Genomic DNA, 16,518 nt, shown 5'->3' with positions numbered 1-16,518 from the left:
AAAAAACCAACAGTTAGTTTTTGATGTATGTTTGTACTTTCAAATTAATTCAATAGACCTTTTAGTATTGAAAACTTTTAACTTTGCAAAATTGCAGAACAAATTTATAAAATTTTCGATATCAAGATATTCTATTCATTATTCAAATAAGTGAAATAATTTATACATCTTTTAACATAAGTTATTAAATAACAATTTTTACAATTATTATATATTTTATAAGCATTTAATAAATATAATTTTTATAAGTTGAAGTGTTTAAAATGTTCTATAAGTATAATTTTACAAATTAAAATATAATAAATCGATATAAAAATTGAAAGTGCCAGTAATTCTATAAAATTGAAGAGTCGATCTGTACATTTAGCCAAATAAATATGACAATCATATGATCTCATTTATGTCCATATTCATACTTCATAGCTTTAAGTCTATATTCCTGCTGCATAGCTTCAGGATTGACATTGTTTAATGTCAAAAATTGAAACTAGATAGGGATAAAGTCATTTATATTTTTCACTAATGAGATTGCTAAATTGCCATACACTTTAGGAAAAAACTTTTGAAAGTTACCCTCAGAATAATCACCTAATAATATCGAGATTGGAGATTTAATTCTTAATATATCCTTCTCCTTTCAAAAATTTCTCTTTTTTTTTTTTTTTTTTTTTTTTTTTATGTCCACTTTATAAAGATTTCTCTTTTAAAATAAATTAAATAATGCCTTTTGGGAGCTGGAAGTTGTGCTTTCTTGACACAGACAATAAAAGTAAGATATCTGAGAACGAATCAAGAGTCCACCCCCGTGTGGTGGACCTTACAGAAACATACATGTCGGTGCAGAGACTCGTGTCTACCATTTTGATTCTACATGTATACATATATACATTATCTATATATGGAGAGAGATGCAGAATAAATTCACCTCAACTAGAAAGAAACTCGTACAAGATCAACCCTCGGCAAAGCTTGAACCCCACTAGAGGCTGGACCCAAATTCTCTCAATACCGTGTATCATATGTAACTGTTTATAAAAGAAAACGTCATCATTGAAAAAAAAAAAAAAAAACATTACATGAATATTCATTTTAATTGTGAATTCTTTGAGATTTAGACTAACATATATTCACTTACTAAGATTTGGCTTGCGGAAAAATCTCATTTAATAATGTGTTGAAATGCGAGTAAAAGGACATTTGAACAAAAAGCATGCTAAAAAAACAAAAAACAGGACCATGTGAAATTGGAAAGACTTGGCATGGCTGGATATAAGTTGACTCTGCTCCATTCTTCACTTGTTATATTGGAGTTGGAGTCCTCAATTATAAGTCTGGCCCTCTAAAATCATATCACCCCAAGATAATAGAATAATCAGAGATCAACCACTTGTATCCAAACCTTTTTTTTTTCTTCTTGGCCACTAATTTCTCCAAGCTCCATTATCGGAATCCAAAGGGACATTAAATGTCTGCATTTCCCTTTCTTTTTTCCCCCTCCAATAGAATCCACTGTAAAAAGCTCACTAAAAAGAGTACAACTTTAATTCCCATTAGAAATTAATTGCGCTTGTGCTTGACCATCAAAAGCCACAAATATGTTTGAAAAATAACTTCTTGATTTAGAAAAATTAAGGTCCCATCATCTTTTCCACAAATTGTGTCTTCTATGTCCCTCTTTTACAAAACATAAGAAACACATAATCTGTAAGCTTTAATTTGCCTTGCAAAGGTTAATTCAAGTGTTCACTTAATCATTGGACCAGTAGTCCTAACAGTAAAGGTCAATGATCTATTTTACAATGCATGAGATTTAAAAGTTTTAACCCTTCAGAATATCCTCCATTTAAAAAAAAAATTATATTTTTAATGGAGTTGAAGACACACCTGAAATCAATGTCTTCTGTTGCAATATTTTGTATTTGGCAAACATCAAGGCTCGAACACATGCTTAAGAATGTCTCTGACAATTTCTACAACATCCTCTTCTTTGAATGAAGAAACAAACTTCACTGCATCCACCAACAAAACTGTCAATTAATGCTTCCTATCTCTGTTGGAGAATATCATATATCAACCATTCCTGTAAATAAATCAATCAAAATTTTAAAAGTCTTCGCATGCTAACATATTTGATGGCTACTAGGTACTAGCAAATTGTGGAAGTTTCCACACGTGGAGGCTAACACGTATCTACTTCCTGTAATTTAAATGGATAAGGAACAAAACAATTATTCATGGTGGAGTCCACCCAATGTAGTTAAGACAGTAACTCAATCTAGTAAACTACTAGTCATGATGAGTTATTAATTATGATGTATTAGAAAATTTTTAATAAAGATCATTTAGCAAAGACAGATTGATTAGGCTTGTGACTATATTCAAGTTTGGTATGAAAAAAAGATTTTTAGCCAAATAAAACAAACCTTTACAACTACGCCCTTATGACAATTTTTTTTTTCTCAATAAAATATTAGTACAAGTATTATATAATCATTGAACAAATGAATAATCTTCGTTTAATCAATGTTCAATGTTCACACTTCAAACACATGTATATAAGACTCATATCCGTGTCAGTATAGATAGATTGCTAGATATAGAAGCAGGAGAAAAAAGGATAATCAACAAAACAAGAAAAATAGAAAAATAATGCAGGAAGCAAACAACTGAGTACCAGAAAAACACAGACCAATGATAACAATTATTTTAAGTAGAAATACAGGAAGGACCCAACAACTGGGTAGAGTAGGGAGCAAAGCAAGAAGAGCGTCAATCTTCCTTGAAAGTAAGATAACTAAAAATGAGCGACAGTGGGTCCGATTGGAGCCCCACCTTCTATTATGTTATATGATCATCCTGCTAGCATCAAATATCAAATATTAGGTTTGTTCTCATTGGATAAAATACTGATCTATACACAGAGTCACAGACAGCCTGTTGAAGAAATCCCCTCCTACCATCATCACCCACCTTAATCATACAACTCCCGATTCCATATCCATGGTATATTTTCACTCGGTAAATCTTTACATCTTGAGTTTCTGTTTCCATGAAAACATGAAAATTCTATACAGCCTGGCTACTAAATTTACAAAATAGATCTGTTATATCATATTGACTGCTGGGTACTGGTGAAGGGACACCTAAACAGAAACTGCCACAAACCTCACCTACCTATTAAATCAAAGATAAATCCAGTGTGGAAAGAGATCACCTAGTGCAAAAAAAGAGGGGACCATTCAGGACTGGTGGATCATATGGTTTCGGCGATCATTCAAGTCACTTCCTATTGTGTGCATATATCTTAAGCAAAACTTGACTCATTGTATGTTGAAAGCATAAAAAAACACTTGTGGCAGTAATTTGTAGCTATAAAAAATTAATTAAATTACAAAACAACACCGACGAAGATGAAAATGATTCTGTATGTATGGTCTCCAATATGGGAATATAATCACAAACACTAATTAGATAAAATGTACTGATTCAATGCCTGAAATACCCTTGCACGCATGAGAGTATGAAAAATAACATTGTCTTCTCAAGTGTGATTGATTGGTGACCCATCAAATAGAACCGTCCAAAATGAAATGATCTAAAATCTGAATAAGTTATTGTTCTTCAATCTCAAATACGATATGACCTCTACAATATAGATACTCTGGTCGCATTCTCTCTAGTCTGATACAAAGCTTGCACGTCTCCATTGGTATTTTTGTCTCATCAGAGGCTAAATATGATGCATGCACGTGAGACATATGTCATATTGTAAGCAAATAAGTTCACTGTAGGAATCAAAGTACAGAAGATTTGGACCTGTTCATTCATATATTAGTATCAGTATTCCGGTTCACAAGTGGAGAGGTCAATTTAAAGAAAAGAAATTAGGATAGGGGCCCATAAATTTAGGCACTGTGGAATTTGGATACAGCCTGTAGTCCACCAAAGAATTCGAGAAAGCTACATAGAAATTGACAATGAGCTTATACTGATATGGTGTCAGCGGTGATTTTGTATGGATCATGTACAAATTGTACATGGACTACAGTCCACAAGTGCTACAGTGGCGGACCACCAGATCGATGATCTGATATGGCCAGTAGTCAGTAGTCAATCTTTTTGGCTAAAAGATCAAAGATGACTGTATTAAAGAAAAGCAAGTATCCAGTTTGCTAGGGCAAGAAAATTAGAAATTGCTTTGCTCTTGTCTAGCAAGATTTTGGAATATACGACTGAGTGAAGGTCAACGAGTGGTTCAGTGACAGCTAAAAGTGATATGATCAAATATGGGAAGCTTTGATGCTCAAAGCTTCTTTAGCTCCTCCTTTAATTGGTATCATGGCCCAATAACAAAAGCCGGCCTAATTAACATTAGGCATTAGGGCTCAATGTGGGACACAAACTTCGAGCCCAAATGATGTCTAACTGGATAAAGAAAAAATTGCAAATCATCTACTGAACTAGATCTACGTTATCTTCAAATTATGGTACTATACTTAACCTGGCAACGTAATTATTTGAAGACCATTTCTGGGAATCTATAGAGCCAAAAAATACCGGTTGTAGACTTTAAAAAAGATAAAAAAGAAAAGAATGAGGACCAAAACGTATGCACCATATATTTTTTATACAGAGTTAGAGACTTTTTTTTGGCAAATATCTTGTCCAGGACAGAACATTCCGTAGGTTTGGTTCAGACTGAACCAAATCAACACTAACTGAATAACCAAAAAGCTTTCTAAATAAAAATCAAACCAAACCCATTTTTAAATAGAACGAACCGATTTGGTTCGTTAACTTTAGTTTAGTTTCCCTGATTTTTGGCTTAATAAACATCAAAGCCAATTGAAAAATATTTCAGTTGTTTTCCGTTAAGACTGAAACTGAATCGTATATATTAAAAACTGAACTAAACTCGCTCAGCCCCAAAATTCCTTGAAAGTAAAGCATCACAATGTGCTCCTATTCTGAAACTAGCGCTAGCATAGCCGAGGAATGGAATTGGCTAATTGCTGCACACAAGTAGATCGTTTACAATACCAAAAAAGACAAGATCACAGAAGAGCCATGGTATTCTGCCTTATCACCTCACTCCAATTGTTCCGTCAGGATTTAGGACCACGACAGTAGAAAAGTGTCTTCAATCGAAACAGATGCCTAAAGCATAAGAAGTTTTGAATTGGAAGACTGCTTAGGTTTGCGGATATTACACTGCCTAACTTGTAACTAGCGACGAGGTCTAAATTTCATTTCAGTAAAAGTGCATCCTATAAACAAGCTATAACTTCGAAGTTCAAATCAGCAAGAATGGAGAAAAAGGATCAATATACCCCAACTAAAGGATGCACTAGATTGAATGTTTTATTTTATTTTATTTTTTTTATGTTCAAGCACATCAAAATACCGAACCAAAGTCTACATTGACGTCTATACTCAATGTCTAAGGACACTGAAAAGGAAAGTGAATAGAAATGTTATCAAATTGAGTGCTCTGCCTCCTTGAGGGAAAAGTAGACCAATTAGCCCAAATATTTAGTTGACAGTTACAAAGATGTCTTTGTTTGTTCAATTTTGAAATACAGAAAATAAAACCGGCGCACTTAGAAATGAATCTTACCCCAAGGAAGAACAGGAAATTTCCATCTCTGTTTAGGAACAGCAATAACATATGAAGCAACCTGGAAGAAATTGAAATTTATTACGTCTTGCCAGAGGAACAAGAAGAAGCTATATGTAAACTTTCTCCACCAGAAAATAAAAAGGGGATAAGAAAACATGCCAATGTGGATGCAGCAAGAGAACGAGGAGAACAATAAAGAATTGATGTCTTTTCCTTTTCATAAAGAAGATCCATGATATCCATGCATGCTTCAATATTGACAAATTCCCCAACCTTTGCCACTGCCCTGAACTCAAAAGATACAGAAAACCAAGCACTTGGTTAACACTAGTCAAGCATTTGAACAAACATTAATTAACATCAAACTTGATCTTTTAGACTTTGACATCTTAATTAAAGAAAGTTACCTGAATTGAGCTAGGAGGTCTTCAAGGAAAGCAAAAGCAATATTTCCAGCACCAATCTCATAATTCAGAACCTTAAAAACTCCAATATTTTAACCATCTGATTTGAAATTAAAGTTGCACAAGAAACCTCAATAATTCTATAGGATTTACCTGCAAGAAGAGCACCTCCTGTACAATGGCCTAGTTAACCACTCAAGTAAATGACAATTAAGAGAAAACAAATCCTTAAAGCTTAATAGAGGATAACTAGTTTACCGCTTCCAAGAAGTCTCGGGATGTAAAATGTTGTTCTCTAATGCTCTTGTCACTCAAGTTCTTCAACATTTTGACAGAAAAAGGACGAGAATCATGTATCTAATAAACAAGATTGATATGGTTACTAATACGCAAGGCTCGAGGACAACGAAATTCAAAGCCGTAGTGACTTGCTCACTTTGCTGGAAATCCACATAGAAACGAGTGCAAATAACTGCAGATTGCTCTCTGTTAAGGGATGCAAAAGCCAGTTTCCCTTGTCGTGTTGGCCTACGAACCTTTACAGGTAAATGCAGAGAAATTACCAATAAATCTAAATCCCCAATTCAAAAATGAAGTACAAAAACAACATCAACAATCATAGAAGAAGTATAATTGGCCAAATATAATGATTCCTGGAAATTTTCCCTTATTAACAAATTAAACCTGATAAATTCACCATTATTTCGCATAATTCACCTTAAACTTCAAAATAAATTGTAGATATAAATCTTTATAACAAAATAGTACCTGGAGAGAGAAGGATGGAATCGATCAGCAAATAGGGATAATGCGGTGTATTTGACGATTGGAGTAACTTTTAGTTGCTACGATTTCAAATTTTTAGCCATCAAAAAACTCAAATACGTAAATTGTAGAGTGAACAAAAATTGAAAATACGAGTATTTGATGTTTATACTGACATGAGCAGATTCAATAAGGAATTCCACAGCTAACAGGCGAAGATTGGAAGAGCGGTCGTTGTTCTTCCACATCTTCTCTTTCAAGCCGAAAACGAACCAACACAATGTGAGCTGTGGACTTCGAAATTTGGATGATGGCTTTTTAGCGGGAGTTCTTTGAATTTGTTATTAGAGTCGCGGACTTGGGCTCTCCTAGTTTGATCTGCTAACACGTTGGATTTGATAAGGGGCTTCCTTTGATTGGATTATACATATTAAACGAAATTTCTTCCTGTCGTTTGGTTCCTGAGTTATCCTTATCTTTCGCAAACGACGAGGGTATCAAAATTACAGGCCGTTTTCTATAACATTTTATACGTTACTTAATAGAAGATTTATTTTGTCTAAATTGACTTCTCGACTCAAACTATATTTTCAATGTCAATCACATTAATGATTGATACCAACAAGTGTTGTAATCAATAGTTGAAACTCTTCTCTTCTAAGTGAAGTGAGAGTTTAATAGACTAAATATTAATCGAATGATAGAGTAAATACTCAGTGAAATATTTGATTCTTAATAAATTGATTCAGCACTTGATTAATCTTAGCTCGATGAATTGAAATGGGAGCAACATGTGCTAAAAATCGCTCAATCTATTGTTAAATTTTTAACATATCAAGTCATAAAATTATTAATAATTATTTTGTATTACTATAAAGTTATAAATAATTACTTCTCTTTATACCATTTATCAGTAAACTTAAAAGTATTTAATTAAGATGAAGTTCATGTCATTTTCTTATGCGGGAAAAATGAAAATATCGTTTATAAATGATAGAGATTCCATTATTACATTAATCACATGCTATTTTACTTCTTCACCACCCTCAATTTGAATTGCTAACAGGACAACTCCCAGTGAAAATTATAAATTTTATTTTCATTAATAATATGATATTCAACAATAAATATATGTCTAAACAATATATTTTAAATTATATAAATATAAAAAAAAATTCTCAAAAAAAAAATAAATGAAGTGTAATAGTATTAAGTGATTGAGTTCAGGAGATAAAATCATTTCAAGCACCAACAAAACCATAAGCGCCCATATTTCAAAGAGAGATGGACGGGTTATTCGAATTTTAGAGTTGAATTGAAAGCTAAAAACAGACATAAATTTATCCAGAATAATAAATTGTCTTCATTATTGCAAGGGTTGAGAAGGAATCAAGGGTTCATGGCCCCAAAAGTTTACATCAATTAAGAATTTAAGACCCACTCAATTGATTGTTTGTCTTGTATTCTCTGTTTATACATTTTTATTTCTTTATTTTCTTAATTAAGGCTTATTGGTTGAGATTAGAATATCAATTAGATTCTTAAACTGCACTAATCATTGGAATTTGGATGTAATTAACCGGCCAGTCACATGCATGTATGGAGGTTAGCATACCACACCCTAATTGGAAGCATTAGATTGGTCAATTAATTTTGGAAGATAGTTATTAGATAAAAAAAAAAATCATTTAATTTAATTATAATAATTAATCTCACCATCTGATAATACTATAATAATCCATTGAAAATGAAGAGGATGACTAAGACAACTCCTTCCCCACAGAAAAACATGGAGAACAAGAAAACCACCACTACTGTACACTCATCACCATAATTACTTATTAATTGTTTAATTTTCTTTTTCTTACCCTTCTGTATATATATATATTTTTAATTTAATTAATTATACATTACACAACTCTATATATTAATTTATATTTTGAAGCTTAATCTGTTTTGACATAGAAACTTGTCGGCGGATGAAATCTCAAGCTTGTTTGTTAATTGATCAAACCTCTCCGATAGGAAGAATTGTTGAAGTTCTTTCAATGTCTGTAATTCTTCAACTTCAGCTGAAAAGATTGCCTTCACCGGTCTATGATCGGAAAAATCTGCTTCACCTCTGGCATATAAATTTTGCTTTAATCCCTCCCCGTACCAAATAATCCGGTCACACCTATATCGAGTAATTAAAATGTTAAAATATATTTATACTATGCTGTTCATCAATGAATTATCAATTTTCTTTTCCTTTTTTTTTTTTTCTTCTAAATGTCAATACCATGCCGGAGCACGCCATTTTTCGCCTTTTTTGCCTTCTACACATCCGAAGTACACATTAGAATTCGGAAAATATTTGTAAGTCGGAGCAAATTTAATCGTTCCTTCATGCCATCCTTCAAATGCTTGACCACTCATGAGCTCCATCTTTAGCTTCATTTCAATTAAAAAAAAAAAAGAAAAATATATAAATACGAATTTTAATCCAATTATCAATTATTATATATAACTTAGTAAATATTATTATACCTGATCATTTTCTAATAAGGTATTCCATTCCTTTCTATCTACCAACGATCGAGTAGTTGCTTCTGGCAGCGAAATTCTATAATTCAAATCTCCAAGCAAGATTACACGGCTGCACCAATTCAAAAAAGATTAGCATATATACATCACCAAGTATGCTTTTTCTCTTTAATTAACAGGATAATATATGCTAACATTTTGTATATATTAATCCAAGTAGCCTTTTATGGCTTAAAAAAATTTTTGGACTTTGTTTATTTTAAAAAGTGCAACTTGATATAAACAAGTAAAGACAGGTTTACCAAGCTTGGAAAATCATCCCTTTCAGACGGTTTAAGCTACCCACTATTTCAAAAAACATACCTTGTTTTCAATTCTTTCAACAACTACTTAATTTATATTTAATTATAGAAGGTCATTAGCATAATATAATTAATCATTAAAAAAATTAATTGGAGTCCCTAAGTCGACAACTTCAAAGTTAAAACTACCAAATAATTAAATATTATTAATTATTAATCTCATTAGTTTATTGTAATAGCGATGTGTTATATCCATGGTTAGTAGTGAGACCAACTGTTGAATAATCATTGATTAAGAAGGTATATTAACATAATAACAAATTGGTTTTGGACGGTTTCAACTTGCAAATAATCAACAAAAATATTAATATATATTATAATTCTAATTAATTATTGTAATTAGTAATTAATTTTTCACATACTCATGATCTAGTATTTTTCGCGGCAAGTCAAGTGAAGGCCCTCTAGGGAATGTTGTTCGCGATAAGATTTCCGACACATCAGAGTTTCTATGTTTCTCATCTCCTTCTCTACCTCCTGATGCTAGATGACTGCAAACAAAGCAGAAGCTAGTTCCTTGTAACTGAAATCTAACTGACACTGAACCCTGCAAATTAAACCATAATTAAACAATAATTAGCATCAAAATTACTCTATGTTTTGTCTAATTTATTTAAAATGGCATATATATAGTCATAAATTACTATCTGATCATAATCATCTTCCTCAAGTACGTGAAATTATGTGGCTGTGCATGTGGACACAAATATGACCTAGTGCAATTATAGCTTAATCATGGATTAGGGTATTATATAAATTGTTAATTAATATTATTACCTTATTTCCTAGGCAACCCATGATGCCACAGCCAACACAGGAGACACTAGGATGTCTTATATAAGGAAGAAGATCGCTTCGAACCCAAACCGATATTAGTATTCCAACCATTTGCTTGCTAATGATACATCTAAATTCTTGAGGTGTATTGCTTCTTTGAATTGCCAGATCATCGTCGTCTTTAATCGGAGACACTATTAGGTTTTTTCTTTTCTCTTGAGGAGGATGATGATGGTTAATCTTTTTGTTCAAAGCTTTTCGAATCAATGAATTCCATTTCATTGAAATCTTGCTATTTTCTGAACCAAGAATATTCGATGCTTTTAGAGGCACAATCTCTTGAAACCTGTTTATAATTATTATTATATGTTAAGAAAATCAATATAACTTAATTATTTCTCCATTATGAACATATATTCTAATTTATAATACGTACCCAAGGACATATATGTCACAAATATTTGGAGTATCTAGCCAATCCTCCATATCCAAATCCTCATTTGGTGCAATTCCACCAACATTCCACGTGCTAACGAAAACCCTTCACAAAGAAATATTTATGAATTTATACATTGTAGTTGCATAATTGATCAAATTAGAGTTTGTTTGGCATATTAATATTGAAAATATAAATACAAATATTATTTCACAATTTAAAAATTTTTGAGATTAAAACACTTAAACGATATTTTTAATGTACCAATCGTAAACAGAGTCTTAATACACTTACTTGTAGTTATTCAGTGAGTCTCGTTGATGATTAAGGATGGTGTCAGCGCTCAAAGAAGGTTGACCCATGTTTTGAATAGCAAGCAAATTGTTACGTTCTGTGTTGCTTGGAAAATCAGCAACAAAGTTGTTACTTGCCAATCTCTTTCTCAAAATCTTGTTAGCTACCAATCTTGGCCAGATCACCTATACATATATACATATATAAATAATATATTCTAAAGTGACATGTATATGTTTATATATATGCATGGCAAAAGAAATGAAGAAAGAAAGAGATCTTAGAAAGTACTTCTCCGTGGTCTGCTCCGCCTGGCATGGTGATAACATAAACAGAGAGAGAGAGAGAAGGAGGGGAGGGGAGAGGTTGAAGAAGAAGATCAAAGAAGAAGATGAGTAGAGAAAAGGGTTAGATAGAGAATGCCAAAACAGATAAAAAGAAATGGCAGAGAGATAGATAGATAGATAGATAGATATGAGTAATGCAGAGAGAGACTCCTGCAAGTTGGAGGGAAGAAGCACTTACTGTGACGTGGATGATGATGCATTCTATTAATTAATTTTTACCTAATAACTTAAAAGCCTTTTTTCACCAATTAAAACAAGAAAAAAAGAGAAGAGCAAAGAAAGAAAACCCTGGTCTCTTTTCTTCTGTTTTTTAATTTCTCTTTGCAGGCTTTTTTTTTTTTCTTATTTATTTAATATGTGTTTGCGGGTTGGACTGATTTTGATTTGAAAGATATATTTTCAAGATTTGTTTATGGCAGGGGAATGCAAGTGGAGGAGGGATAGGGTCCATATGATTAAAATAAAATAAAAACATAATATCTATTCATCAAATAACTATTGGTGCTTTTTCTGACATGGCAATTTGACAATTTAATTTATATTTTTCTTGTCCTATGTGGTTTTTCTTTTCTTCTCTTTTTTTTTTATCCAATTTAATTTCTATTGTTAGTTTAAGAAGTGGCAAATGCCGAATCCCAATAGCTTTTGGTGTTTAGATACGAATCATTTGAAGTTTCCGTGGCTGTAGTTCGTGTTTTGTTTTAATGGAAAAATTATTATTGTATTCTTATATTTTTTTAAATATATAGTTTTTTTTTTGAAAAAGATATATATTTTTGTTTTTATATTATATCTCCATTACACTGTTATATTCTTCAGTTAATTTTTTATATTTTTCAATATTTATATGTATATATATAAATAAATAAACTCAAATATATCATCTATATATTTATAATTTGTGGTGGTGTTATTATTAAATTGTTGTTCTGACAGGGTATAGATTTTTTTTTTTTTTTTGAAAAGTAAAAACTGAAAACTTCATTGCATATCATAAATTATTATATGTGTTATTAGCTTACTAAACTAAGTCTAATTTTGCTTGTATTGTATTATTATTTCAACTAATGGATTTGAGATTTTTGATTTTTTATTATTTCAACTAATGGATTGTTGATATCTTTAATCCTTATGAAGCTTTTATGGGTGCCATCAACACAAACAATAAGGGAAGATTATTATATGTCCTCTATTATAGGAAAAATAATCATTTCCTCTTCATTTTTTTAGAAATACATTACTTAATTCTCAATGTTTGCTTCTATAAATGAAATAGTCATTCCACTTATTTTTCTATACTTTTGCATTAGATGTTTTGTAAAAAGATGAAAATATCCTCTTTAATTCATATGAACAGATAATAATATTTGTCTTTAAAATATTTTAATGGAAAAAAATTACAAAAATGATAAAAAGACGAAATAATTGATAGAACCAAATATTAGAAATGAATAGTATATTTTTAAAAAGTAACACGGAATGATTAATTTTAACATAATTAATACAGTAACATAATAATAATTTTCTCATTCAACAATGTTGGAATAATTTTACTCTTCTTTTAATTTAATTTAATTGACGTATTTTTTTTTCTTCCTTCATTGTAAATTAATAACAAAAAGTTTAAATGAAAACACTAAATAATTTAATAAAATTAAATATCAAATATATCAGTGATTTTACCAAATAATGAAATTAGCAATTTTAATCAAATTTCACGACCAATGGATGCACTTTTTTTTATTTTAAAACGCATAATTTTCTGCACTGGCCCATAACCAATCGTCGTTATTTATTCATTGTTTTTCAGCAGAGAAACTAAGCCAGCCTTTTCTTTTGTTTGTATGTATCCATCAGACCAGTAGTACTGCTTCATGCAAATTCTAGGAACTCTCCAGAATTATTGCAAATATAACTTAAGTAACAGTATTTTTTATATTTTAATCAATAAGAATTTGTTCAACAATTTAATTTATTCGTGTTGGGCAAATTATGTTTATATGTCATGATCTATTTTAACACTGTAGAACGTAAATTCGTGGTTAAGCCATAAAAAGAAAAAAACATAATTATATACATATGTCCTCATGTATTTTTTTTTATATATATATATAAATGAGAGTATAATGACACTGGCATAGTATCTAACCTAACCCTAGAGCTAAAAAGGTTTCATATTTTTAATATTTGAAAGTGCAAATATATTATTAATTGATATATATATATATATATATATATATATATATATATATATATATATATATATATATATATATATATATAAATAGATATATATTATCCCACATGATGATCAATATCATATTTATTAACCACAAATCAAAATGCAAGTGTATATTTCATTATTTATACTATCCTAATAGGAAAAAGACATTTCTACTCAAAAATGTCGAGCCATAAATAATACATAAAGAATTCCTGCAAGTGGGTTATTTTTTTTTCTCTTGTAAGTGGATAAAAATTTAATTAAAATCAAGTGGGCTTTATTTTAATTGGGATTTTATAATAGGTGGTCCTTAATTTTTCGATAATGACCCAACATTATCAATAAATCAATATTATTGCATTATCAGTATTTTGTATTTTTTTTTTCTAATTTATTTCCAATCAAGTTAGCTTTGAGGAAAATGAAAACGAGATGCAATTTCTTTTAAAGAACATAATGTTAAAAATGCTCGCAAATGTTCATTGTGATGTGCATTCAAAGGAGGGATTTGATTTTAGATATGTATATTTAATTTATTAATTTCTAATTAATTTGTATAAATCAATATTAATATATACATTTATTTTGATTGAAGATCAATTGATATTTAGTGCTTAAAGTCAATATATATGATGTTGCTTAATTAATAATTAGTGATGCGTGACTCTCTTAATTGAAAGTGATTAAAAAACAATTTATAATGTCAGGAAGGAACCATATCCGTAACGAACGAAACTTTTATGCTTCTGTTTGTCCTCATTGTTTATCAATGGAGGTTTTCTTTTTCTTTTCCACGTCTGCATTAATAATGCAGTGCAGGTATTTTATTTAAATGTTAACTATTTAGCTTTAATTATGCCAAAAAGTTAAATTATAAAAAATTAATCAATCATACTCATCCATTACAATATTTTTGTTTCCTTAATATAGGGCATGTTTGGCAATATTAATTATTTTAGTAGTTATTTTTTTTATAAGCAATTTTAGTGGTTGTTAGTTGTTTTATTAACGGTTAGTTTTTAATTTATAACTGTTTATATAGTGGTTTAAATTAAAAGTCTTTAATAAAAATAATTATTTAACTTGAAATGACAAAAAAGAACTTAATTGTTTAATTAGCTGAATTCAGAAGAAAAAACAATTGGTATGACTGTCAACAAAATTTAATTAATCTTTGTGAAACGCTAAATATTAGAGTATTTAATATTTCATAAAAAAGCTCATCCAACCTCTCAAAGCTATTATAAAAGATACGTTATTGAACGGTAAAATTAATATAGAGAGTTTTGACTTAATTAAAAAGTTAAAAGCTAACTAAAAAACTGTTGCTAAATAAGACAGTTTTTATATATTACTCATTCTGCATCTTTTTTTATTTTAAAGTGAATATATTATTTTTTTATTTTATATCATAGAAATAAAATATTTTGAGCAATATTTATTGGGATGTAGTGGTTAAATTCTTTCCCTTTTAGTTAAAGGTCTCAGATTCAAGCGTTAACTATAAAAATTATTACAATAGGAGAGTTGCCTTTCATACGAATCTTGTAGTATTACTCGTAATTCAGTGAACTATCGAAAACCTGTAGTTATAGAGAGAAAAAAAGTTATATATTTTTTTATTAACTATCGATTAAAATCCTCACCAAATAAAATTGACTTAGCTTCTTGAAAATAAACAACTATTAGCTATACGAAATAGTTTATAAATTTATAATGTTAATCATTTCACATGATATGACATGTTATTATACTTAGGAATTATTTGTGGGTAATATATTTTCAAATTAAATAACTAAGATGGTAAAAAAGGTAGCCCATTAAATATATAGGTTTATAATGTTCTAGTGTCATGTTGAAAGTCAACTGACCAAATAAACCGAAGACAGAGAATAGACAGGAAAGAAAGCAATACATAATTTCAAAAAAAAAAAAAAAAATGTCCTTCATGCATGCATGATTTTTTTATTATTATTATTTTGTCTAACATCCAAGTTTTTATAATAGGAATATATACCTCTCTGCAAATTCAAACAAATTATTTTTTTTTAAAAAATAGCCTTTTCTTTTTTCTAATTTTCCTGCACGATGGGAAATATTTTTTTTCCTCCCATAAATTACTAGATAAATACTTTCTCAATAATCACATTTAATTAAATGATTAAGAGAAATGATACAAAGGATAATTACATAAAGAATCACATGCTAAGATGAGTTAATAAGATCTTTTACTTTTTGTTATATATATAATAATGAGTGTAAAAGAATAATATAAACAAAAAGAATGGTACAAATTTTTAATTGACAAGTGAATGTATTTTCCATTTTAATGTTTATTATTATTCTAGTGTAAAGAAATGAAATAATTTTTTCTTATTTTTTCACACCATTTGAAAAATAAAATATATTTTTTACCTTTTCTTTTAATCTTAATAGTAATTGTTATTTTATCTTTAAAAATTAATTAAATTTAGCTGTATATATTTTATAATAAATCAGATTTAAGGGGTAAGAAAACCGTCGATTCAGTTATTTTCATAAAATCAAAGCAACTTAACATTTTGAAAAGAAAAATCGAATTTTATAAAGCTGAATCAAATCAAATAGAAACAATAAAAAAAACCAAAATGAAAAAACTGAAATTTCAACAAACTATGTAACATCTGTTAAAAAAAATTTAAAAAAAAAATTCTAAAAATTAAAAAAATATAATTTATTTTTATACATAAATATATATAATTTGGTTTAGTTTAATTATTTTGA

General features: G+C 29.6%; 2 protein-coding genes across 4 annotated transcripts; both read right to left on the bottom strand.

Annotated features, from left to right (window-relative positions):
- Positions 1-742: 742 nt before the first annotated feature.
- Positions 743-7,138, bottom strand: CYCJ18 (cyclin J18). 3 transcript variants are annotated; one of them, XM_012216990.4, is made up of 10 exons: positions 6,966-7,138; positions 6,793-6,869; positions 6,461-6,560; positions 6,283-6,381; positions 6,178-6,195; positions 6,028-6,098; positions 5,780-5,906; positions 5,618-5,678; positions 1,885-2,009; positions 743-1,025 (listed from the first exon to the last, which is right to left on the bottom strand). In XM_012216990.4, exons 1-9 carry the CDS (start codon positions 7,035-7,037, stop codon positions 1,930-1,932), a joined length of 705 nt encoding a protein of 234 aa, XP_012072380.1. In that variant the 5' UTR covers positions 7,038-7,138; the 3' UTR covers positions 743-1,025; positions 1,885-1,929. The 3 variants fall into 3 exon arrangements, with proteins under 3 accessions (XP_012072380.1, XP_020534907.1, XP_089572113.1); XM_020679248.3 differs by lacking the exon at positions 743-1,025 and adding an exon at positions 1,066-1,523; XM_089715987.1 differs by lacking the exon at positions 743-1,025 and having other exon boundaries at positions 1,537-3,816.
- Positions 7,139-8,555: 1,417 nt separating this feature from the next.
- Positions 8,556-11,581, bottom strand: LOC105634294 (DNAse I-like superfamily protein). The gene is made up of 8 exons (XM_020679247.3): positions 11,476-11,581; positions 11,185-11,369; positions 10,891-10,995; positions 10,455-10,800; positions 10,040-10,224; positions 9,319-9,427; positions 9,071-9,222; positions 8,556-8,965 (listed from the first exon to the last, which is right to left on the bottom strand). The coding sequence occupies exons 1-8, from the start codon at positions 11,500-11,502 to the stop codon at positions 8,722-8,724; spliced, it is 1,353 nt and encodes a 450-aa protein (XP_020534906.1). The 5' UTR covers positions 11,503-11,581; the 3' UTR covers positions 8,556-8,721.
- Positions 11,582-16,518: the final 4,937 nt, after the last annotated feature.

This window comes from Jatropha curcas, chromosome 11 (assembly GCF_041381405.1).
Source record: "Jatropha curcas cultivar XTBG-Jc1 chromosome 11, XTBG_Jcur_1.0, whole genome shotgun sequence".
NCBI lineage: Eukaryota > Viridiplantae > Streptophyta > Magnoliopsida > Malpighiales > Euphorbiaceae > Jatropha > Jatropha curcas.
This window is presented reverse-complemented; position numbering and strand designations above follow the sequence as displayed.

Coding starts and splice junctions, on each gene's coding strand:
- CYCJ18 (XM_089715987.1), bottom strand. CDS start 7,037: ATGTGGAAGAACAACGACCGCTCTTCCAATCTTCGCCTGTTAGCTGTG. Junction 6,561..6,792: donor TTCCATCCTTCTCTCTCCAG/GTACTATTTTGT, acceptor TTACCTGTAAAG/GTTCGTAGGCCAACACGACA. Junction 5,679..5,779: donor CTCTTGCTGCATCCACATTG/GCATGTTTTCTT, acceptor AATTTCTTCCAG/GTTGCTTCATATGTTATTGC.
- LOC105634294 (XM_020679247.3), bottom strand. CDS start 11,502: ATGCCAGGCGGAGCAGACCACGGAGAA. Junction 11,370..11,475: donor GCGGAGCAGACCACGGAGAA/GTACTTTCTAAG, acceptor ATATATGTATAG/GTGATCTGGCCAAGATTGGT. Junction 8,966..9,070: donor AAATGGCGTGCTCCGGCATG/GTATTGACATTT, acceptor TACTCGATATAG/GTGTGACCGGATTATTTGGT.